The sequence below is a fragment of the Micromys minutus genome (genome assembly GCF_963924665.1).
Source record: "Micromys minutus genome assembly, chromosome: 7".
NCBI lineage: Eukaryota > Metazoa > Chordata > Mammalia > Rodentia > Muridae > Micromys > Micromys minutus.
The window spans coordinates 60,825,376-60,850,533 of record NC_137976.1 but is presented as its reverse complement, the minus strand read 5'-3'; the positions used below and the strand labels follow the sequence as shown (position 1 = coordinate 60,850,533).

Here is a 25,158-nt window from a genome sequence, read left to right as displayed (position 1 = left end):
GACATCAAGCACTCATTGTGCAAGTTGCAAATTTTTTTAAAGTCCCCTGTTTTTAAGATTTATTTATTTTATGTATGTGCATATACTGTGGCTTTCTTCAGACACACCAGAAGAGGGAATTGGATCCCATTACAGATGGTTATGAGCCACAATGTGGTTGCTGGGAATTGAACTCAGGACCCCTGGAAGAGCAGTCAGTGCTCTTTACCCCTGAGCCATCTCTGCAGCCCACAAATTACAAATTTAATCCAGAACCCACAGTTGAAGAAGATCTGGCCCGAAAGTTAGCCTCTGACCTTCACACAGATGTCATGGCACAAGTATACCCTGTGTGCTTACAACAGCTATCAGTACAGTAATTTCAAAAACAAAGCATAGAGATCAGTGGTACTACGAGAAAATGCAAAATGAAGTGGAAGATTTAATGCTACATGTCCCATAATTTCTCTGCACTTCTTACAAAATTATTAGAACAAGCGAAACTAAAATTTATTAACAATCTACAACAAAACGAGGTGGAACTCTTCATAAATCCCCAAATAAAAACTGATGTAAGCAAGCTATAGAGCTACCAACCCCTGTGATATCACCCACAGCTCAGGGCAAAGCAACAAGAAAGGCGCAGGGTGAGTAATAGACCATAAAGTAGGGTGAGGTGTGATAGTGTGAGGTTTTGTGCAGTCTGCACACTGAGTACAGTAGGTTTGCAGGCTTTGGGCTGTGACCGCCAACTGTAAGACACTTTCTCTTCAAAACCCTCACACTTGGAAAGAACTACTGGGGAGAAATTGAATAGGATTGGTGCAATCTGACCAAAGGACATAAGAAGCCTGAATTAATAGGGTAAATACATAATAAAGTAGGAGAATCTCAGCATATTAGGTCATATCTTTGAATACTTGGCAGAAACAAAAAGAGGAAGGGTGAAGCCATTTACAAAGCCTACCCAAAATTTTAGGGAAAACTAAGCGTTTCTATCTGTCTGTCTGTCTGTCTGTCTGTCTATCTATCTCCTTCCAGGGCAACCCAGGCTACATGAAACCCTATCTTTAAAAAAAAATAAAATAAAAAGTTTCTAGAAACTTAAATTCTAGATAAAAAGGAACAGATCAAGACTATATTACATAGAAACCTGCTTGAATGCTGAAAATAAGAATCAGAATAATTTCTTCACAAACAAGTACATGCCAGAAAACACACTTGGAATGAGTCACAACTGCTGTTACACTAGTATTTACACAACCGTGTTGGGATATGCAAAGAATGACAAAGAAACAGTGACTTCATAGAATCAGAAATGTACTAAAATAACAGCGCTATATTTAACTAGGACCAGTATTTCCTGAGGGAAGTAAGGAAACTGGGGAAATGTTTTTGAATTGAAGCTAGAGATCTTTCTCTTCCATAGCTTGATCACTTAAGTTCCATGGTGATTGGAAAGAACAGAGCAAGAGCCACTTCCGGGCTGCAGGCTGAGGATGCCGTAGTGTCCACTGGACTTAGTCCATGAGAAGGGCTTCCTGTGAGGTTATGTCCTAGTTTGCACATTCAGGAAAGTAGTAGATACTGATGAGAGTAGACACTTGCTTGTGTCTAAAAACATAAAGTGAACATGCATGTTAAGCTGGTATTACCCATATTTTTTATGAGTTAAATATAAAGAGGAAATAAAGCTAAGTATATATTCTGTAATATCTGTAATTAGAAAATTTAGTATGAACTTTGAGTATCAGTGGAAATAGATTCAGTTATAGATATAAACATTCTATGTGCATATATAAATATCTGATACGCCTTACCCCTGATACCATAGTCACGTTCCAATAGTAATGACCATGCATAGTCCTCAGAACTTGCCTTCTTATCTAGATCTATTCCTCTTTCAAAACTCAGGCTTTTTGAACAAATGGCTGGCTTCCAGATTCAGGCAAGAAAAATACTGTTATTTTCTGATACTCAATGCCAAAAAGTAAAATACTCAAACAGTGATAGAAACATAACCCAAAAAAATATGGAGAAAGATACAAATTAACAATTTCTGCTTCAAATTACTGGTATAATACTAAATATAACATACTAAATAAATTAGAAGTTCTTACTGATGTTAGTTAAATGACTAATTAAAAGCTTAATGGGCAAGTGAAATGACTCAGCAAGTAAAGGCACTGACCAAGCCTGATGATCTGGGTTCAGTCCCTAATTCACACAGTAGAGAAAGAGAGCCAATGTCCTCAAGTTGTCTTTGGACAACTTGGGTCCACACAGGGTTTATGTACACCCTCCCTCAACACACAGTAAATAACTAGGCTTTTTTTTTTTTTTTTTTTTTTAAAGAATTAAGAGATGTATACATATTTAAAAACTCACTTGAAAGGAGGAGATAACCCATCAGGCACCCCTCATCAAGTGTTCAAAGACAATAACAGTATCAGACTTAATAAGAAGACAGATGAAAGTTTAGGTAGTTCCATGGGGGTATTATAGCCTCAGTCTGTACAGACACATCAGGGGGAAAAGTAGAAAATACTTTGCATCATCAAAAAAAAAAAGATACTATTGTGAGTCACAGCTTTTGGCCAGGTTCACAGTTCCAGGGGATTTAGTAGTCTTTAAACATTATGATATGGTTTAAAATAGCCATTGTCAAAAAAATTTTTTTTTATTTTATGAATGTTACTTCTGATTGCCTTTTTTGTCATTTCAGCAGTTTAAAAATTACAAAATAGTTATTTATTCCTATTGTCTGGTTTGGATTTGTTTTTCTTTGTTATTAACTCTACTTAAGTTCTACATTTGAAAACATGATTAGCTGGTTTTTCTTAAGGAGAAAATTTCATCCATCAAAGCAACTAACAATAATTACTGTAAATTTCATTTGTAATTGAAAACTGGAATAATTCCTATTTCAAATTTTACATCCAAATGAAAATATAATATAAAATTACTAGTGTTATTTGACTCATAGAGTTATACTAAATGTGATTTGAATAAAGACATCCTCTACCAACCAGTTCTAATTTATACTAGTTAGACGCTTATTACTGTCTTAAACTTCTAGCCTACTTGGTCAATCTTAAGACAATTTATATAGTTTACATTTTATCTTTTAAAAACTCGCTTTTAGAAATATTTGGTTTATTTTCCCCCATCAGAATACAGTCGTTTTGAAGCTAAAATACATGACTTGCGGGAGCAGATGATGAACAGCAGCATTAGCTCGGGGTCAGGGTCTCTTCGCACTAGCCAGAAGCGGTCCCTCTATGTCAGGTAGGTGTCTCTTGGAATGGGACATCACTTAACTGTCTTGTCAGCACATTCCGATTGCTTGTTTGTTTACTGTGACTGACTTGGATTTGCTATTAACAAAATTCAGTGCAAACCAATAAGAACATTTTCATGAGTGATTTTTCTAGCATACTCTCAAGAGTTGGAATATTTTAACTTAATGTAAATTGTTCCCTTTTGAATTAATAGTGGTATAAAAAAGACAAAATAAATTGGGCTACAAAAAATTTAGGTTGATGTTTTGTTACTGACTATCTGAGCTTAGTTAGATTTTATTTCCATGTATGTACTCCTACACATAAAATAACAAAAAAGTCATACTATAAAAGACTAAAGTGTTGAGAAACATGAAAAGATTTTACCTTAATTTTCAGTTTTCAGATTAAGATAAGAGAATAACTGTTTAGCATTTCAGTCTGATTGCCACAGTTCTTTTAGGTTCTCTTGGTTTGTTTGCTGAAAGTGCTTGGGATCACAATATTCCCCAACCCCCACCCACCCCACCCCTGGTACTAAGAATCAAACTCAAGGCCTTGTGTATGCCAGGCAAGTGCACTTGAGTCCAGCCTTCTCTTGGACTTTAAGAGAGTTTATTTGGACTTAAGAATTAAGTTTAAATATTGTATGTTAATTAGCTAATTCCTTTTTAACAAATTTTTTTAAACTTTACATTTTACTGCTATAAATTAATACAATATCTTTTAAAAATAATTTTCACTGATAATGACTTTTAAATTAATGTTAATTCTACATTTGCAAATGAATGGAAGAAGTAATTCGCTGGCAGAGTGATCACTATACTGATACCAACTTATATACTTGCATATCTAGCTAGTTGATCTATGGATTAGAGTGTTTTTTTTTTTTCTAAATATCTAATCAAAGTAGATAATGTTTGTGTTTTATTTTTGTAGAACAGCTATATAATTTCTCATTTACAGATCTAATATAGTTTATTATATTTAATGAAGTTTGGGGTGTCATTTTTATTTTATTCTTTATGGTGAGATGTAGTGTCATTATATTAGCAAAGCTCACTCAGAACCACTAGATTCAAGCAGTCCTCCTTGAGAGCTAAAAGTACAGATGTAACCCAGTGTACCCAGAGATTTTTAAAATTTCTCTTAAACACGTTACTAAATCTGATGGAGTCCTTAGAACATCTCTGCGATATATCATTATTAGCCCCATCTAATAATAGGAAAGAGAAAGCAAAAGGAAGCCAAATAAACTGTCAGACTAAAGCAAAGTGCAGCACACCCAGGAAGTGCGGGGTCCAGCACTGAGACCACCACTCTAAAGCCCTTTGTGTCACTGTCCAGGAGGAACAGTAAGAGAATCACTGTCAGTTTCATTTCCTAGATGACACAGTAAGAAAGCATTAAGGCAAAGAAGCCAGACATCCCAGCACAGAGGAGGCTGAAGCAGAAGACAGAGTTTTGGGCCCTACCAACTCATATACATACATACATACATACATACATACATACATACATACATATACACACACACATACATACATACATACATACATACATACATACATACATACATACATATACACACACACATACATACATACATACATACATACATACATACATATACACACACACATACATACATACATACATACATACATACATACATACATACAATACAGCACTTTCCAATATCAAGTAAATAATTGAGCATGCAGTCTATCCTAAAGCACTAACGTAATAAATAATATACGTAGACTGTTTCCATTACCGAGTGATTTCTGTAATTTTTTTTGTTGTTGTTGTTACTAACTTACATATACTGTAAAATCAAACCTAACTTTTTTATCCTATACTAATAATTTGTCTGTGAAAATTATATATACTTCTGGGATCCCATGAATTTTTTTAATTGATTAATATCACAATAACAATTTGTTATGAACTTCTTTTCTTGAGTCTAGAGCCCTTTTTGATTATGACAAGACTAAAGACAGTGGCCTTCCCAGTCAAGGATTAAACTTCAAATTTGGAGACATACTCCATGTAATCAATGCTTCTGACGACGAATGGTGGCAAGCCAGACAGGTTACCCCAGATGGTGAGAGCGAAGAAGTCGGAGTAATTCCTAGTAAACGCAGGTAAATGGTTTTTCTTACTACTTCAAAGTATGGCATTCATCAACAGTTGTTTACTTAACAGTTCTTTTACTGTGCTATGTAGAGACATTGTGCTGAGTGAAGGTAGCCAGATACAGTCAAGTGCTGTATTTCGTTTATGTGAAATGTAAAAGTATTCTGGAGGTTACTAGAGGTTACAAGAGGCTGGGTGGAAGAGGAATGGGCGGATGTTGGTCAGGAGTGAAGGTAGTTTCAAATATAAAAGAATAAATTCGAGAATGAAACTGTGATAGGTAGTAACAAGACTGAAGTGTGTGCTTGAAATTTGCCAAGAAAGTAGAGCCTAAGTTTTTTGGCATCAAAAAAATATTTTAAAAGTAATTGTGTGAAAGATTATTGAGGTGTGTTAAATTATTTAGCATGATATATAGCAATTGTTTTACCTGTGTATATCAAAATATGTGTAACAAATCAAATCATAGAGAAGGGTGAGTGTGTATGTTTGTGTGTAGACAGTCAGGGCAACCTTAGGTGTGTCAGTCCTTGTCTTCCGCATTGTCTTAAGCAGGATCTTGTTGACCACTACTTAGATCAGGCTAGCTAGTCCTGTGAGCTTTCAGAGGCCTCCTATCTCCACATCACCTTAGGAGCACTAAAGGGATTGCAGGCATACAGTACCTTTTCTTGATTCTAAGGATTTGAGTTGGCCATTAAACATCTTACTCTGAGCCATCTCCTCAGCCTTGTTTGTTGAGACATAGTGTTGCTATGTATCACAGACTGACTTTGAATTCTCAAAACCTTTCTGTCTGAGCCTGTCAAGTACCAAGATTGCAGGTATGCATTACTATACTTAAATATACACAATCTTAAAAGTCTTGGAGCCCCACAGTTAATGAATTAAAAAGTTAAGAAAGCAGAATAAACAAATTAGTATCTTTTCTTGAATAGTGATTCTGTGCTTTGTTTTTCATGGTGTGATTTATTACTATTTAATTCTGTCACATTTAAATGTAACCAGTGGAGGTTCTAGTGAGGTAGCATACCTACTATGTGAGTCCCAGGCCAGTCTAGGCTACATACTGAGACTCTGTCTCAAACAAACAGAAAAGTAACCAATGATATAACTAGAAAATACACCGTCACCAAATTAATCTTTGAAGGGACTGGAGAGGCAATGGTTATTCTTCTAGAGGACCACGTTTTATTACCCAGTTTGTATGAGGTCTGGGTTCAATCTCTAAGGCTGCAAAAATAAAAAATAAAAATAACTTTTTTTATAAAAGGAGGAGGGGAAGAAAGGGAAATCTTGTAGTATGCTTCTTGTCTTTTTATTTCAATTACTAGATTATGTCAAGATGGCCAGCAAATGTGGTACCCATGCTTACTATAACTGGTGACTTCATTCAGCATCAAGTTTATTGATGAGTTAGATTTATACTTCTAATTGAAAAATAACCCATATCATATCTGTCACATATAGCACAAACAGATAGAAATACTTTATTTGCAATATTAAGAATTGATCTCCCAGGACTTTGTGCATGCTACACAACCATCATTCTATCACTGAACTACACCTTAAACTTAAGAACCATATCAAAGTGTTGCCAAGATTTGTAATTACTGATTGGAGAGTTATAACTGTTGTTAGTTAGAACTATATACTTAGCTAGATTCATCTGTTGTATTGATAGGATTGGTAGAAAATCTTATTTTAGGAGTGCAGCCTTTGGCATTCTTCTTTCCTATATTAGACTATAGTATGCTTTGATTTAGAAATTCCTGGCTGCTTTCTTGATTCAGTAGAAACCTTACATCCTAAATATCAAAGTTGCAGCTCCTAAAAATTGTCCTCTAAAGCCTTATACCCTATAAAGGCGTTACATGTCCCCCTCAACCAGTGAGAAGGATGCTGACTTGGATAGAAAGAACAAACACAGGATGCATCTTGAAGTGTCTATCAGCCGCTGGTTCATAAATAGTAGTATAGAATATTATGTTTCCACCATAAAATACAGCAGGAAGACAACACATTTGCCATTTTATTTTTTTTATGTAAGATTGAGTAGTTTTTGTTTATATGCACTTAGATGAAGAAGCTTTTATTAGACAGTCTTTCCCATGGAAAACAAGGAGCCTAAAGTACAGCCTTCAGCTGTTCTGCTCGGGGCCTGGGTTTCCCCTTGGCCAAAAGGTGTGGGTATGTGGTACGGAGGCTCCCCCCCACTATCCCACTGCCACTTGATGTCACCCATACACACAAACACACACACACACTCTCTTCATATTTACACTGCACTCTTTTGAGCCCAGATAGCACCAATTCCGCATGCATATTCTGTTTCTCAAAAGCATGGTGCTGAGAGAAATCATCAGGTGCCAATCTAGGCTAATGCCCACCCTTTTCTGCACACTAAAGAAAGGCATGGCATCCTTCCACAGTGCCCTGGTCAGCTATGGACACAGTTCATAACTGCCAGCTTCGGGGAGTTGCAGGCACCTTTATTTTTTTCTTTAATATTTTTAAAACTTAGATTTTCTTAAGTAAAACTGTCTTTTATCTAGAAATCTAATACCATTAAGGGTTACAATTCTCACACTTCTTGATTTTATTTCAGAAATAGCATTTACAAATACTGTTTATTTACTTAAAAAATGATTAGAAAAGTCCATTTTTGAATGGTAAATGTTTATTTAATTAATTCTAGTTTAGGGGTTCCCTCAGTAAGTTTTGCAATAAGTTTACAAATTACTCGTGCCATAGACTCTCAAGTTTTCTTCTGGAGTAGTAAAGAACATAGGCATTTAATCTATGCATGTTAAGATTCTGTTGTACCCACAGTTAAACATTAGCTAGATAGTTTTCATAGGCTATTCTGCTAGATTTTCCTGCAGTATGCTATCCTACTTAAAAGCTGAAAATTAAAGATTTATAAAAAGTTTGATTTATGTGAAACCAAATTTGTATGATTCAGATTGATGTCACTATATCTAGAGTTTTGGGTTTTTTAATTATCATATTTGAATAGGTGACCCTTTTATTGTTTCTTTGTTTGAAAAACAGGGCTATAGCTTAACCTAGCTAGAACTCACTCTATCACACTGACTGACCTCAAACTCACAATGATCCTCCTGCCTTGGCTTATTGCATATAGGAATTATGGGCATGAGCCTCCATGCTCAGTATAGATAAAGAAGATTGCAAATTCAATGTTTTTTTTAAAGTCCTGGCATTTGTCAGCCTGTTTCCAAAGTTACTTTTCACCCTCAAAGACATAAGGAAGGTTACCTGTTGTTCTCCCTTTCAAAATACTTTTCAACTCTGACTTGTAGACTATTATATATCTTTATACACATAGATTGTTGGAATTAAACTTAATTTTTTTCCACATAGTTTTTTATGTTTGAAAGCTACAGAACAGTACAAATTTTTTCAAGATGATACAATATACATCTTAATTGTTGAGTTTTGCTACATTTACTTTCTTCCTCCAGCTTTATTTCTATCATATATGATAAAATATATGTTCTTTGCTAAGCTAGTATTTTCAAAAGGAAAAGAAGGAAGGAATTCTAGAAACTGACTAAAGTCAGAAATGATATCTGACTGTTTTTAGTATAATTATGGAACTGAGTGCATATATATACTTGTATTCTGTGGTTTGGATCGTCTTAAGAGGTTTTTTTACTTCACAGTAAAGTGGCATATCATTTATCTGCAAGTTTACAGAATTTAGAGTATATGGTGTCAAGCAAGGCTCTTGATTAGATTAGACTTACTAAGGACTGGTGAGATGGCTTGGTCTGTAAAGTGTCACACAAGTGACACACCCATATAAATGTCAGGTTTCAGGACAGGACATAACAGAAATTCCAACACTGGGGAAGCACAGACAAGAAGATCTCTGGAGTGTGCTTATCCAAATTGGTAAACTGTAGATTGAGTGGGACACCCTGCCTCAAAAAAAGTAGTATGGGAGCTGAAGAAATGGCTCAATAGTTAAGAGTATGTATTGCCTCTTGCAGAGGACCTAGGTTTGGTTCCCAACATCTAAGTCATGTATGCTTGTGACTTTAGCTCCAGAGGATCCAGCTCTTCTATCCTTCCTTGGAACCAACACATTTGTTCATTCTTACACAAGACATGAATGCATACATACATACATACATACATACATACATACATACATACATACATACATACATACAAATGTATTTTTAATGGTAGGGAGCAAGTAAGGAAGACACAACATTGACCTTTAACTTCCACATATACATGTATGCACAAAAATCTTTAAGAGAAAAATACTATAACCAGGATTTGTAATGTAGACCTAAGAAATCCAGCTACTCAGAAGGCTAAGATTTTTGAATCAAGGTTTTCACGTCAGTCTTAGACATACAGTAAAACTCCAAATTAAAAACAGAAGAAAAAATTCTAGAAATCAGGACTCAGTGCTAGAAAATATGACTAATATATATAAGACTTATTCTCCAGTAACAAAGACAATAACCTTCTGTACTTTGACAGAGTTGAGAAGAAAGAGCGAGCTCGATTAAAAACTGTCAAATTCAATTCTAAAACAAGAGGAGATAAAGGGGTGAGTATACGAAATCTCTTACATTTCCTTAACTTTTATTTAGGCTCTATTGTTAAAATGAGAAGACTTATCATATCAGAGTTTATTATGAACAGTGTTTGCCACAGATTAGAAGAGTAGTCATCACTCATAAAGTTCTGCAGACCTTTTCAGATTATGTCATTTGATAGATTCTTAGTAACTTTTGATCAGTATTATTTTTATAAATGGTATGAATTTAGCTTTCAGTGGTTTAACTTGACTTTGTTAGTTGAGTTAATGATGCACACTTACAATCCCAAGACATAGAGAAGCAGACAGGCAAGAGGCATGCTTGTAATTGCACGTATTATGAAACAGCTAGTTTAATGATATTTCTATACTATATTTACTTCCGTTAAATATTATTACCTGCTGGGCATGGTGGCACAGGGCAGTTGGAGGCAGAGGCAGACACGAGGTTTTTTTTTTTTTTTTCTTTTTTAGATTTATTTTTATTTATATGAATACACTGTCACTGTCTTCAGACACACCAGAAGAGGGCATTAGATCTCATTTCATATGCTTGTGAGCCACCATGTGGAATTAAACTCAGGACCTCTGGAAGATCAGTCAGTGCTCTCAAGATCAGCCATCTCTCCAGCCCCCAGACAGATTTTTGTGAGCTTGGGGCCGGCCTGCACTGCATAGGGAGTCTTCGGTTAGCAAAGGCTCCATAGTAAGACACTGTCGTCAGAGGGTAGATGGGTGGGGTGTTTTGTTTGTAATTTAAGTCATATGTAAGTTTACAAGTTGTTAAAGGTGAAGCCATGGAGAGAGATCTTTGTTCTGTATACCCTTCATCCCGTAATAAATTTCTTACTAGAATCCAATTTTTGATGTTCAAGATCAACATGAAGCTATAATCAGAGAATAAAGAAAGTCAAAAGAAGTTGTATAGATGGTGGAGAAATGTATCAAATTTCTTAAATATTTAGATGTTTATTTTTTGTTTAGTTTAAATCTGTTTGGATGTGTGGAAATAAGCCGTGCTGATATTTGAGAGAGAGCACAGGTTTCAGCTCTGCCCTGTGCACAGCCTCCTGCGGGGAGCTGTTTTAAGTGAGCTGAAGAAACAGCTTCTACACACACTGTATTGAAATGCTTTTCATTCTGTTTATTTCTTTCGGTTTGTTTTATCTGAAGCAATTTTATAAGCTTTTCATTGTTCTTGAAATGAACACATTCACAGCAAGTTACTTCCTGTACACTACCGTCACTGGACAGCAGATGGCACCGAGCACTCAGAGCCTAGAGCTTTAATACTTTAAACTGGATGGATTTTATGTAATTCAATTGTTGAAAGTGACAAATTTCTATAAAATTCAAAATCGTAATTACATCTTATAACCTGAAGTAATATTTAGGTTAGAAATTTTTATTGGAAGAAAAATCACAAGTAAATACTCAGGATATTAAATAACTGTTTTCTGTACTTGTTTTATATGTGTATTTAAAAAGTCAGTACAGTAAACTGTCAATGAATTATAAAAGAGGATGCATGTTTTAACTTTCCTTTCATTCTGTGAGAAGTTAACTTGATTAACAGCATTTAAGTCTTAGTCTTTGTTGACTGTAACCGACTTTGTGCACAGTCACTGTGTTCTAACACAGCACCGGGAAGTATGCATGGTACTGAGTGGGGTAAAAATACGCTTGCCATTGATGCAGGACTGCATTTGTTTCCATAATATTTTACCTTTCTCCTTCCCTTTCCTTACATGACGATCTGCAAACTTTTTTTTAATACTGACCTTTAACATTTCAGTTTCTCATTAACATGTTTAGCACTCATTTGGCTATTTTTGAAATGCTACATTTGGAGATTATATATCTATATGTCTAATATGTCTATCATGAATTTGTGGCATTATATAATTTTTGTGTTTATTGCACTCTTACAACATGACATTAATGATATTAGAAATTAAAGATGATAATTTTTATAGAAAATACAGAAAAACTGAAGGTTTTTCTTCATATTTCTTCAGTTTTGTGTTTTCCATGCACTTTTTTAATTGTCTGCTTATGCTACTTATATTTGCACTTTTAATAAGCTCTTCACCAGGTAATATTAAATTATCATAATTAATACATTTCCTAACTAACACATCTTTCTATCCTGTATTACAGTGTCCTTGAGATATCTATCTCATTTTGGCTAACTGGAAAGATAACAAAAATCAAAACATTTTAAACTACATGTTTCTTTGGTTATATGCTAGGAAACTGACTCTGACCACTATACATGCAGTAAACAGGGTAAATAACCTTTTTTCAAAAAACAATCAATTTTATCAAAAACCATAAGCTTAAGCCAGCGATTCATTCTCGTGCAAAAAAGAAATTACCTTTTTTTCCCTGCTAAAACTTAAATTTTTTTCCTTTCTAAAATTTAGACTCAAGCAAGTATTTTTAATCACATGATGTACTTGACAGCTTATAAAATAGCTGCCAGCCAGACTTTGCAGTCCTGCTCCTCAAAAACAGCACTGTTAGCTTCTGCTGGAGAGTTCTCTTTTTTCTAGTTCCTCCAGAATTTATTCATCTAACTGCACTTATAATAATTCCCTAAGTGTTCCCAACACATGATTTATAAACAAGGACATACAACACAGATTGGTGCTCACATGCCTCCAGTGATATGCAGCCATGCCCACTGACCTGAGTAAAGTTCATGTCAAGGCTGTAGTGGGCACCTGAAGCCATGGATGGGATAAAACCCATATGTGCTTCGTTTCTCTTACAGATGCATGTCTGTGACATGTAATTTACAAATTAGCACATGAAATTAACAATAACACAATGGTTATAACAATATAATACAATAGCCATTATTGCCTTCTGTGCTTTGCTGCATTAAATAAAGTGATGTTTACGTTTAACATAGGCACATTGATACCAAGACAGTCAATCAGATAATAAAGATGGCTACCCAGTGACTCCTGAGTCAGTAGGTAGATGGGCAGAAAGAGAATTCATATTCCTGGGTAGGTTGGAGCCAGTGTAGCGTCAGATTTCATCATAATGTTCATATCAAGTTTAAAAAAAATGCAGCTTAAAACTTGGGAACAGTTCATTTCTGAAATAGTCCGCTCTATTTCTGCACCAGACTGACCAACAGGAACTGAAGCCCTGGGAAGTAAATGGTGGATGGTAAAGGGCTGGGGTAGCCATCTTCCAGTACAATTCAACTTGAAAGTCAAAACAGAATTCCTATCTTTGGGGCCATCCCTAGCACTGCCTTCCAAAAAACTCTTCATATATCCCCACTCCAGATTTTAATGTGACTGGTAGATAAGGTCATTTCCACTAAGAAAGCCCGGAACAGAAGAATTGGTCAGGCGTTCTTCCTCTGCAGTAAATGTCATTGTCCTTTGTGCCTCATGAGCTCCAGTCAGTGACTACACAAATGTCTTTCCATTCTTTTAATTAGGAATGTCCTCATAATTAGGTTTGCTGTGTTAATATTAGCTATTGTATTAATTCATTGTAGCCACAAATAAAGGCATAAAGGAAAAGTGTATAATTAGGACAAAGTAAAATCAAGATTGCTACTGAATACATAAAAGATAATTGAGCAGCAATGTAAAGTTCAAAAAACATGGTATCACCTACCTAGTACTATCCTTGGAAATTTCCTAGAAAAATACATAGCCATACCAATAAATATTAGCTTGGTTTATACTGTAATAGTGATCTGATTAACCCTTTTTAACATTTTTCTCAAGTAGCACTTATATTTAAGAAAAAATTTAATGTGCTTTAAAATTTAATATTTACAAAATATTAAATATACCATTTACAAAATAATAGAATTATAGAACCTTATACAGAATTAGAAATTCATTTTTCATGTGAACAGTATAAAATTCATGTAAACTGCATGCAGTCTGTGGTCCCAGGAGTCAGCTTCCATAGCTGCTAGGCTGGGCCTTATGCACACAGAAGCAGACACCCTTTGTTTTGCCCTCCTTCTCTTCTTCAGCAGTCATTCAATGACAAGCGTAAAAAGAACCTCTTTTCCCGAAAATTCCCCTTCTACAAGAGCAAGGACCAGAGTGAGCAGGAAACAAGTGATGCTGACCGTGAGTATGTGGGTCCATTGGTCACCTGACAAGAGAGCGTAGGGCTACTGCCCTGCAGTCGGCTGTTACCGTGGAGACAGTTGCAAGAGCTGCAACAGGTTACTTACTTTCCTCACCAGGGAAATTTAATACACACAAATTAATTTGTATGCCAGTCTTAACTGTTCTGGCACCTAGGAATTCTTGAACTGCATCTTACCTATTTATAACATATGAAAATAAATATAATTCCTTTAAGTAAGGGTTCATATAAAAAGAACTTAACATTTACACATTCACAGAGTATTTCTGAGGGATAAAAATGAAGGTACCTAATTTGTAGGTATAGTACCGTCAGTCTCTACTCCTAGATCATCTGGAGTCATTCCATTTGTTTCATCATTAAATATAGATAATGTAAATTGTACTTGTAAAATATCAAAATGGCCTGAAATTTTGCCTTTCTTTTCTAATTAACTTCTAAGCACAAGTTTTTATCCTTTTTGTAGATAACATTTAATTGATAGCTCATTCTAAACATTCAAAGATCTACAACCATGCTTTGTGAGCTGTGTGTACCTGTAATGGTCTTGGAACTGTCTCTAATTGTAACACCAATTCTATGCATCACTGACAACTATTTTCTTTGATTATCTTTTTACTGCTTGCTCTCTGGGGACTACTCTCTACAGGAGATCCCTGACGACATGGGATCAAAAGGCCTGAGTAAGTGATCAAAATAATGCCAAGTTATTTTTTTAACCTCCTACCTTATTCAGTGACATTTTGAGGTTCGCAGTTAGTGCCTTTTTGGCATGAGGAGGTGTGTGCTTTAGATGGCTTTTAGGCTTTTCATGTTTGTAACGAGCTTGGGATCTTCAATGATACGATTTTTGTTTTCTTATGTTCCTTTTTTAATATGCCACTTGAGAAACTCAGTTATGTTTTTAATTTCATAATTTTTCTGGTAGTTCTTTTTGCTAGACAATTTTTAAGTATAGGCTTTTTAAAAAAAAAATTTAACGATATCACTTGCCCATCTTAATAGAATATAGACATGTACAGCTTTGGGGTTTTGTGTCTCCCTTTTTAAAGGAAGTTTAAATCACTACAGTTTTATGTTAAGAAGCCCTTGCTTTCATGTGAAAGTATACAGCAGATATCAAGATCAAGCAGCAGTCTAGGGGAATGGATATCCTCTTCAGATTTGTAAGCAGCATTATAGGGAACTCTTTAATGAAGTGTTTCTCCCTTAGCCAAGAGGCGATTTATTTGGATTTGTTGTTCCTGTTTTTGCTGTTCTTAACTTTGAACTAACTGATTAGTCATCTTATACAGATTAGTAGATTCTGATATGTAGATGGGATATAATAAATAACTGAGTGAGAACCAAACATGGTGACAGGTGCCTATGACCCCATCCCTGACATTATGAGTGCGAGGGCAGAGTGAGATGCTTAAGTATGAAAAGTCATCAAATATTACTAAGTTTTTAGGTGATCTCTATTCATAGAAATAAACATTTAGGCTAAACTTTTTGTTAAATTGTTTATTTCATTTGAATTATAAAGCATTTTGAAAACTTCTTGTAGTTTTATTGGTAATTAAGTAGTTAACCTTCCAAGAATTATATTATTAAATATAAATATTACAATTTTTAGGTAGATACTTTTACTTTGATCTTAACAGGGTAGGTTGCCATCAAACCGAAGATATCAAGTACCTGCACTGAGCAGGCCTTGCTCTGGACATCCTCTGCTCTTTTTCATGTTTGTTTGGGTTTTCTCAGTTGGGTGGGTAGGGAAATGGAAAGGATTCGAGAGGACTTGAAGCAAGGGGAAAACATGATCAAAATATTGTATACAATTTTTAATTTAAAAATACAATTGGTATTACCCACGGATTTCCTATCCCTAGCAGCGGCTTTTTAATGTTTTACACTTTGGGAAAATTATCAGTGAAAACCTTCAATAACTGGAAAATATCCCCGTAGATTACCAGTCTTGAGGTTGAGGTTGTGTGAACCAACTTAGAATTTTTGACTCTCATTGATGCTGCTGTCTATAATTATGGATCCCATATTTACAGCTACATATGGTTATACCTTGCCCTGTGTCTCTAACTGGAAACAGAAACTTCCTTAGGGAAAATTTATGAAAAGTAACAGATTATCAGGCAGTGTCACTTGGGGAAAGATTTCATTTTCTATACAGTATATTATAATTCACTGAATTATGAGTACCTGCTTCGTTTCACAGGAATTGAATCAATTTGTTAACTTGGCAATCTAAAGGACAAGGTTTTATTCAGAAAATATTGAAGGAGCAGAAAAATACCAGTAGAATTCTAAAACTGGGTATAAAGGAGGTTATCACATAAAAGAAATACATAAAGCCCAAGATCCAAAACTCAGATGACAGCAGATGCTGGCGAGGTTGCGGAGAAAGAGGAACACTTCTCCACTGTTGGTGGGGTTGTAAACTGATACAACCACTCTGGAAATCAGTCTGGCGATTCCTCAGAAAATTGGACATAGTACTACCTGAAGATCCAGCTATTCCGCTTCTGGGCATATACCCCAGAGACACTTTAATATACAACAATGACATATGCACCACAATGTTCATAGCAGCTCTATTTATAATAGCCAGAAGCTGGAAAGAACCCAGATGTCCTTCAGTAGATGAATGGATACAAAAATTGTGGTACATTTACACAATGGAATACTACTCAGCCATCAGAAACAATGACTTAACCAAATTCTTAAGAAAATGGCTGCATCTAGAGAATATCATCCTGAGTGAGATAACCCAGTCACAAAAGAACAGACATAATATGCAGTCACTGATAGTGGGATGCTAACCCCAGAGGCTCGGACTGTCCCAGAAACAACTCACAGACTGTGTGAAGTTCAAGAAAAAAAAGAAAACAAAACAAAACAAACAAAAAAAAAAAGTCATGCTAAATCTTTACACACCAAGAACACATTGACTAATTCCGGGTTACACCCTGTTTTACATGTACTTTTTGCTCATTGTAAATAGTAAGACCTTAATGCAGAGTATCAAACCTTTAAAAAAAAGAAAAAATAATAAAATAAATGTAGCAAAACATCAGAAAAAAAGAAAGAAATACATAAAGCATCACAGGCTGCTTGTCATTATAGAGGAAATACTGGAAAAGGGGACATCAGGATTTCATTTGTATATAAGCTTATTCAAAATAAGACTGAAGGTGATAGAACTCAGTAAGAAGTAGACAGGGTGCTTATAAGGGAAGTGATAACACACAGTTTGAAAAGACATTCGTTTTCTGTTTTTACAATTTCCAATTTTATGAACCTCAAAAACTTCCTCAGATAGCCACATAGGTTTCTTGTATCTGTTTATTTCTTGTTTTAAAGGCTTCTGTAAGCAGAGTTGTGCAAAGCACTCAAATGCCAAATCTACACTTACTTTTACTTGTGTTACAAATAAGATGTCAAATAGTTGCTTGGGATTGGCAGTATAGCATTGGAGGGAATAAAGAGAATAAACGTGCATACCCTACCACGAAGGAAATGTTTGAAAAGAAAGGTAAAATGTGGTTACATGTGAAATAATTGTGCTTACCAGGCATCTAAAATAGAAGAGGTGGGAAGGAGAGGAGAAAGAGGAGAGGATGGGGAAGAGAGATTTGGAGAATACTTTTTCCCTAAATTAAGAGGGTCAATGGGGGTCTTAAATTTGCATCCAAGGTACCCTAGACCTGGAAGAATATATCTGCATCAAGTACAGTTTTTTTATGATCAATAAGAGACAGGCTGTCCACTAGAGAACTGGACAAGGGAAAATACAAGTATTCTGCCTTCCTGTTACTCACAACAACAACAAAACAAACAAACAAACGAAAACCTAAGATAATCAGCTTATAAGACAAATGTTCATTTTGACTCAGTTCCATCCATGATCACTTGGCCTGTTGTTTGGAAGGCTTGTGGTGAGGCAGCACATCATTGTACAGTGAGTGGTCCAGTGAGATGCTCACCTCTTAGTGCCAGCAAGTACAGAAAAGGCCTGGAAAAAGCTGCCCCTAGGCTGAACTTCTCACTTGTCTACTGCCTTCTGATTGTACCATTACAGACCTTTGGGAGAAGACATGCGTGCAGCCCTAGCTGTTCTCATAGTGTGCGTGTGTGTGTGTGCGTGCATGCTTGCACTCAGGAAACACTATTTCCCCAGTAGTCAGAATATACAAAGTAATGAGCTTTTCTGGAGACACATTCATGATGAAAAAATTCTGCAGAATAGCTTTTTAACGTACTGTGATTACAACTATAAATTAATGTGTCTTTTCTAAAAAAAAGAAAAAGAAAAGAAATTCTCTTTTGACTCATTAAATCCATTTCAAGGAGATTATCCTCTAGGTATAATTGTAGATGGAGATAAATTTTATCCTTCTTTAAAAGTAAAAGGATTGAAGCCATTCTGGAGTGTCTTAGTTTGGAAATGCCTAGTGAAATACAATTTATCCTTATAGTGCTATATGGCATTTGCAAATCATATTAAGAACCAGGCTTGGTGGCTCGTGCCTATAATGCACTGGGAAGAAGGAGGAGGCAAGAGCATCACCAGCCTGAGAGAGATCAGCCTGGCCAACACACAGATGACATGGACAACCTTCACAATACAAAAAATAAAAATGAAGCTGCACGTTTCGGATATGCAAATAAAATGTGCTTGGCACTTTGAGATAATGTTTTGAATATTCTTGTGCATATCTTTTGATACTCAGATATATGCCTTTCTTCTTGGGAAATATGTAAAAAGGGGAGAAATTTTTAGGTCATACATATTTATTTGTTGAGCTTTATAAAATTGGCTCTCCATATGCATGGTTTCCATATCTATGAATTGAACCAACTGCAGATTGAAAATATTTGGGGGAGAAATGTTTAGATATTGCAAAGCATAAAATTGAATTTGCCACATATACAGAGCACTACAATAAATGAACAGACGTGAAGTAATGGCATTTCCTGCATTCTTGGACTTTCAGTGACATTTTTATTTACCATTATTCACTTTACAGCCTCCAGTGGTATACTGAGTTGGCTTTAATTCCCTTCTCGTTCTCTGAACAACACAATATGGCCATTATTTGTACTATATTGGGTATTATAGAATCAAAAAACAATCAAAGTATATGGGAGCCCACTGTGGTGCTGTGTGCCTACCTACAGTCCCAGCCTTTGGGGTGTTAGAGGCTCCCTTCTCAGCTGCCTGTTACAGGCAGCCTGGACTGCATGAGGCTCTGTCTAGGAAGGAAAGGAGGAGAGCAAGAAATACATGTAAATTCAACACGTTTCACATCTTCAGCATCTAGTACTTGGAAGTCCTGGAACCAACTTTCCTTGGATATCTAGGGATCACTGCTCTGGCAAATAATTTTCCAGAATGTTTTTATCCATATGCTTCATATTGATCTACTGCAATACTTTGTATCGTTGTCTTCCCTTGGCATGTCTGGTTTGGTTTTGTCAGAGGTAAATTTAATATCATTTAATCGATGTGCTAGCTATCTGACTTTCTTTGATAAATTACGTTCAAGTTTTTGTTGTTTTTATTTTGGCAGAGCTAGGGCTTGGACCCAGGCACTTGCTTCTTCATGCATGTCAAGCAAGTGAATGACCACTGAACTATAGCCCAACCCCAACACATTAATTTTGGAGGAGGGGCACTTTACCTTTCTTGTTAGTTCAAGAAGTACCAGTGAATATCCTAGTCTAAGGCACACCCTCTGAGTAGCAAGGTTTTATTATAGAGGAACCACATACAGAAAATGTGAAGAACCCACAAAAGTTTATTACAGTGCACCTTCTGGCAGTTTTAAAGAGCTCAAGGTGAGTAGGTAAAATATAAAAGAAAGGATAGTAACATTTTATTCTGTAGTATGTCAGATGTATTGAATGGCAGAACAATAAACATAAACCCTGCAGGATTCATTTCCTCACGTCATAATCACCAGCTCTGCATTAATAGTTTTGTCTCTTACACCCACTTATTCCCATCCTGCAGATAACTGGTTACAACTTAGAAGATTGTAATGCCAATCCTAATACAGACTTCACAAGTTTTTGATTTTTGTGGCATTCCTATTTCTTATAATAAATTTTAAAGAAATAGGACAGGTAAAAAGTGGTATAAATAAGGACATTTAGAATTAATATTGTAAAAAACAGGTGGATTAGAATTTACAAGTTAAATTGAATATCATTTGGAATTTCAAATGATTGTAGTGAAATCTATGTACTAACATGAGAAAAAATTGGGGGTTGGGGGTGAGCCGAAGAGATGGCTCAGTGGTTAAAGCAGTTGCCCCTACAACTATAAGGAGCATAGTTTGAACCCAGGACCCATGTAAATGTTGGGTGGGTATGGCAACCTGCCTCTAAAGGCAAAAACAAGGTCCCCAGGCAAGCAAGAGAGACCAGCAGTGTGTGTGCTCTGGGTCTGATGGAGACACTGGCCTCACTGAAAAGGTAGAAGAGCTGCTGAGGATGATTGATTGCAGCGTCCACTTGGGGCCTACACGTGCATACACAGCCACGCACACATGTAAAACATTCATATGCACATATAAAAATAGAAACAGAAAGATTAATGTGAACTTTAAGATGCTTGTTTTACATGTGCTTGTCTTATAGTAGTCAGTTCTAGTTCTTAGGTGTAATTATTTCGTTGAAGTTTCTTAAGTTGTAAGAAAAATCATTACAAATTCCTGTGTTACTCCCTGGCAGTTTCATACATGTATACATTTTAGTTATTTTTATCCCATCATCATCTCTAATCCCACTGAACCTTTTTTTTTTCTTCCCACAAGTCTCCTCCTTCCTTTTTACAACCCACTGACTCCTTGGGCAGGGTGGGGAGGGGTTATTTGGTGGGCAACTTACAAGACACTGAAGAAAATGACTTTCCCTTCCCTGATTCTGTTTTAGAAGTTGTAAGAGCTTTATTTAAAATGTAAATTCTGACTAAGAAAGGTTTGCATCTTAAGACTGGAATCAAAGTACTTTTCTCACAAGAATGGGGACAAACACAAGGACCTTATGTTTAAAAGGAAATAAAAACAAAACAAAAAGCCTCATAGCACATGCCTATAACCGTAGCCCTTGGGAGTGAAAATGGGGGAATTGGTCAGACTTGGCTGGTCTTTCCTAGTCAGTGAGCTCCAAGCTTAATGAAAAGCAATCTCAAAAATAAGATGGGGAACTAGCAGAAAAGATGTTTGCTGCTGACCTCTGCCTCATTTGCACATGCACAGTTTTTTAGAGAATTACACCTTTTTCTTCTGCAGGTTAAATCAAGAGGTTTATTTCTCATTCTTAGGAGGTCTGTTCTACCTTCCAGCAGAGCATCAATTTCCAGAACAGGCACAGCCACCTTAGCCTCAAACCCCTAAAATGTTGTTGTTGCTCCCTAACATTAGAAAATCGAAAGTTTTTCTTTTTTTTCTGAATAAGATTTTTGCTTTTTTATTCAAGGAAGATATTTATTGAGGGATGAATGAGTGCCTGTTACTCGCAAGTGATCAAATTATGAAATGGCCACTTTTGACCAGTGTTAGGTGGCCTTTTACTAATATTTGTTGGAGTTGCTAAGGTATGCCGACTATTAGAACGTAGTCTCACTCAGCATCTCTAGTTCCCTTGTCATGAATTTTTTGAGACAGTTTGTCATCTGCAGAGATTTGAATGGCCTCTGAAGCCTAGGTTGAAGAAGAAAGATGTTCTGGTAAAAACCTCTGACCTATTTGTAAATCACAAAAGCACCTCCTTCCATCAGGAAGCAAGTGAGCACCCATTTGCTTAAATGGACCTTGTCCACTTGGTACCAAGTATATTTTCTATTTGGGGATTTTATGTGTATGTTTGGACTGATACAAGATTGCTTTGTATTTGTGCCATGCTCTACTTGGTTTTTTGCTGAGAATTTTGTTCATAAACTGTCTTTTACTACAGACATTTTCCTATGACAATTCATGTTAATTTAGTTGAAAAATTAACTTTTCATAAAAAACCTAAAATGCTTTGTAAAAAATATGTGGTTATATTTGGTTTATATCTCAACATTTATAATACCACCTTGTTTAATTTTGATAATTTGCTTTTAACAGCTTTTAAGTTCATGACAGTGTCTTCTTGTTTTCTTTTCAATTTCCTTCAATTTCAGAGCATGTAACGTCGAACGCCAGCGATAGTGAAAGTAGTTACCGTAAGTGTTTCACGGTGCTTGTTCTTTTGTTTAAAAAAGTAATATTCTGAGTGCCTTTTTCCTAAATGATGTGCTCTAAAAACTAAAAGTCAGACTCTGAAGTTTGTTAAACCAGGACGAGCCAAGGAAAAGTATAGACCTGAAAAGATGTTCCTGAAGGTTGAGTGTCTCTAACCCAAGCCCAAGTCTATAGAAACAATGTGACGATGTAAAGGTTTCAGATCTGGGAACACTTGGGATTTCAAATTTGTAAGTTCAAAATTGTTCAGCCAGGTTTGGTTGTATAGATATATTTAAATGCATAAAACTAAATCTGAAACATTTTTGCTGTAAGCATTCTGGCTAAGGGGGTCCTCAAATTCCACATACAGAAAGGTTAATTTCAAGGTTTTAATGAAAACAAACTCATTTTAGAACTTACACTATACTTAGTATGTAGATTTGTGTGTACCTTATAAAAAGTAAATATATGTTGGGGAATAAACTTGTATTTTCCTATTTTCTTTAGTAATTTTGTTTTTTAATATAAGCACTAAGAGGTTAATAATGCTAAATCTTTATTAGTTTATTTTCTTTTTATTCTATGCAACCATTGCTCAAAAAAACAATACTGTTTATTCCCTTGGTGTTTAAAGTTATATTCTTGATGTTAATTAGACTATACAAAGCGGGGTGTGGAAAGAGGGGAAAGTATGTGAATATTAATTGTAGCAACTTAAAAATTAAAATTGTTTTTTTAACTTCTTTTACTGCTGTCTAAAATGAAAGTAATCTTGATTACAGATGAATTTGGCTGCTCAAAAGGTTAATAATCCTGTTACAAGTCCCAGATATTTCATGTTGGCAATATATACTTTTTAACCCTCACTCATTTGCTGGATAGCTTCTCACATAATAGCTATGTGATTTGAGAAAGAATGGGAAAATAATTTCATCTCAGCAGTTCATTTGCTTATAACCAGAATCCACTCTAGAGTGGTTAGATGGTGGCCTAGATTAAAAGGGGTCATGAAAGTATATACTGTCTTCTCTCACCGTTTGCATGGATTACTAAGTTGTGAAATATTCAACTGCATGTTTTTATAGTATGTAAATCATATTTTATATCAGTAATTTTGCTTTGTTTTGTTTTGTTTGTTTTTGAGACACTTAAATGTGTAGCCTTGGCTATCCTGGAACTTTATACAGAACAGGCTGGCCTCAAACTCACGGAGATTTGACCTGACTCTGCCTCCCAAGTGCTAGGATTAAAGGCATGTGCCACCATGCCTGGATACATTAGTACAGACAAACGAAAAACAGCTCATGAAGTATCTGTTTTATGATACTACAATAATGAAGTTGGAAGCAACCACACACAGTGTCAAGCAAGTCCAGATGTTTGTGCCACTATTACAGCTTTAGCACAGCAGCTGCACGAATCGTAACCCACTTCCAAGGCAGTGGACTTGTTAGAGTCTTGATAAAGAGAACGTTTCCAAATACATCATCCAGTTTTCATTGTTTCGTTCAGTACGTGTTCAAAGTACAGTTTCATTTATTTTCATGGTGATCGGATTTAGTTGATAGGTTTTTCTTTTTCATTCATAATGGTTCCAAAGCTCCTTTAACTTAAGATGCTTTAACTTCTAAAGTGCTTTTTTGATCAAAACAAAAATTATAAATAAATAAATAAACAAATAAATAAATAAATAAATACAATTTATTTATTCAATAATAAATTCAATATACTCAGTTTAATTCAATATACTCAGTTGGAACAGAAACAACAACTTACTAGGTTTTTCTGATTTTTTTTTTTTTTTTTTAAGTAGAGTCTTACTACATGGTCCAGGCCAACCTTAAAATGCCAACCCTCCTGCCTGAGACTCAAGTGCTGGAATTATAGGCAAGCAGTCCCACATCTAGCCATAGTACATATTTATAGTAAATGTTCTATATCCCAGATGAAGAAGGTGTGTTGGTTGGTTTTGTTCTTTGCTATTGGGAGACAGCTTTGTTATTCGATTTTTCTTTTTTTTAAATAGTACTAGGGATCAAACTCGGGCAGTTTGCCAGTAAGTTAAATCTCCAGGCAGAACTGAAGATTTTAATGGATTTGATGATGTATATAAATAAGCACATAATAACATTAACCTATGGAAAAAATAATACATTTGTCTTGTATATTAAATTAACCTTTATGGTTTCATAATTTCCCCCTTGTGTTCTAAGTCTTGCCTTGGATATTTATGACATAAGTACCTTTTTGTATATGGTGTTTATTTTTCAGTGAGTTGTGTGGAGCAGGGTTACATTTGCATTAGTTCTCTTTACAGATTTTCTTAACTTTGCTTTAACTTTCCAATAGGTGGTCAAGAAGAATATGTTTTATCTTATGAGCCAGTGAATCAACAAGAAGGTTTGTGAAGTTTGTTGATGTTTTATGGCCTTATTAAAAAGTATATTTCAGGGCCAATGAGATGGCTCAGTGAATAGGGTGCTTGCTGCCAAACCTGCTAACCTCAGTTGAGACCCAAGAAATGACAGGGTAGAAAGAGAGAACCAATATTATCCTCTGACCTACACACACATATATATATACATCATGTCACTTATAAAAAAACAATTATAGTAGAGAGATTAGTATAAAATAAAATAAATATGCTTAGTTTGGAACTATATATGTAGAGAATTTCTATATAAATATTAAACCCATAAAGTATTAGAACCAAGTCACTTCATATTGGCTGAGTTTTATAGGTATTGTGTCCCTAAGCTCACTGAATCTACCTTTTCATCCCTCCGACCACAGTACCGGTCTGACTCTTACCACTGATCTCCCGCCT

At 35.4% G+C, this 25,158-nt stretch overlaps 1 protein-coding gene across 7 annotated transcripts in view; it reads left to right on the top strand.

Annotated features, from left to right (window-relative positions):
• Window positions 1–25,158, top strand: part of DLG1 (discs large MAGUK scaffold protein 1) — a 194,378-nt gene that overhangs the window by 153,954 nt on the left and 15,266 nt on the right. For 3 of the 7 annotated variants that reach the window (XM_080919610.1, XM_080919612.1, XM_080919608.1), the window contains 6 exons: window positions 3,153–3,267; window positions 5,231–5,407; window positions 9,921–9,990; window positions 13,997–14,096; window positions 22,289–22,330; window positions 24,681–24,731. In XM_080919610.1, coding sequence (XP_080775736.1) covers window positions 3,153–3,267; window positions 5,231–5,407; window positions 9,921–9,990; window positions 13,997–14,096; window positions 22,289–22,330; window positions 24,681–24,731 — 555 coding nt within the window. Of the gene's footprint in view, window positions 1–3,152; window positions 3,268–5,230; window positions 5,408–9,920; window positions 9,991–13,996; window positions 14,097–14,767; window positions 14,802–22,288; window positions 22,331–24,680; window positions 24,732–25,158 lie in introns of all 7 variants that reach the window. The other 4 variants (XM_080919614.1, XM_080919611.1, XM_080919613.1 and 1 more) reach the window with 2 other exon arrangements.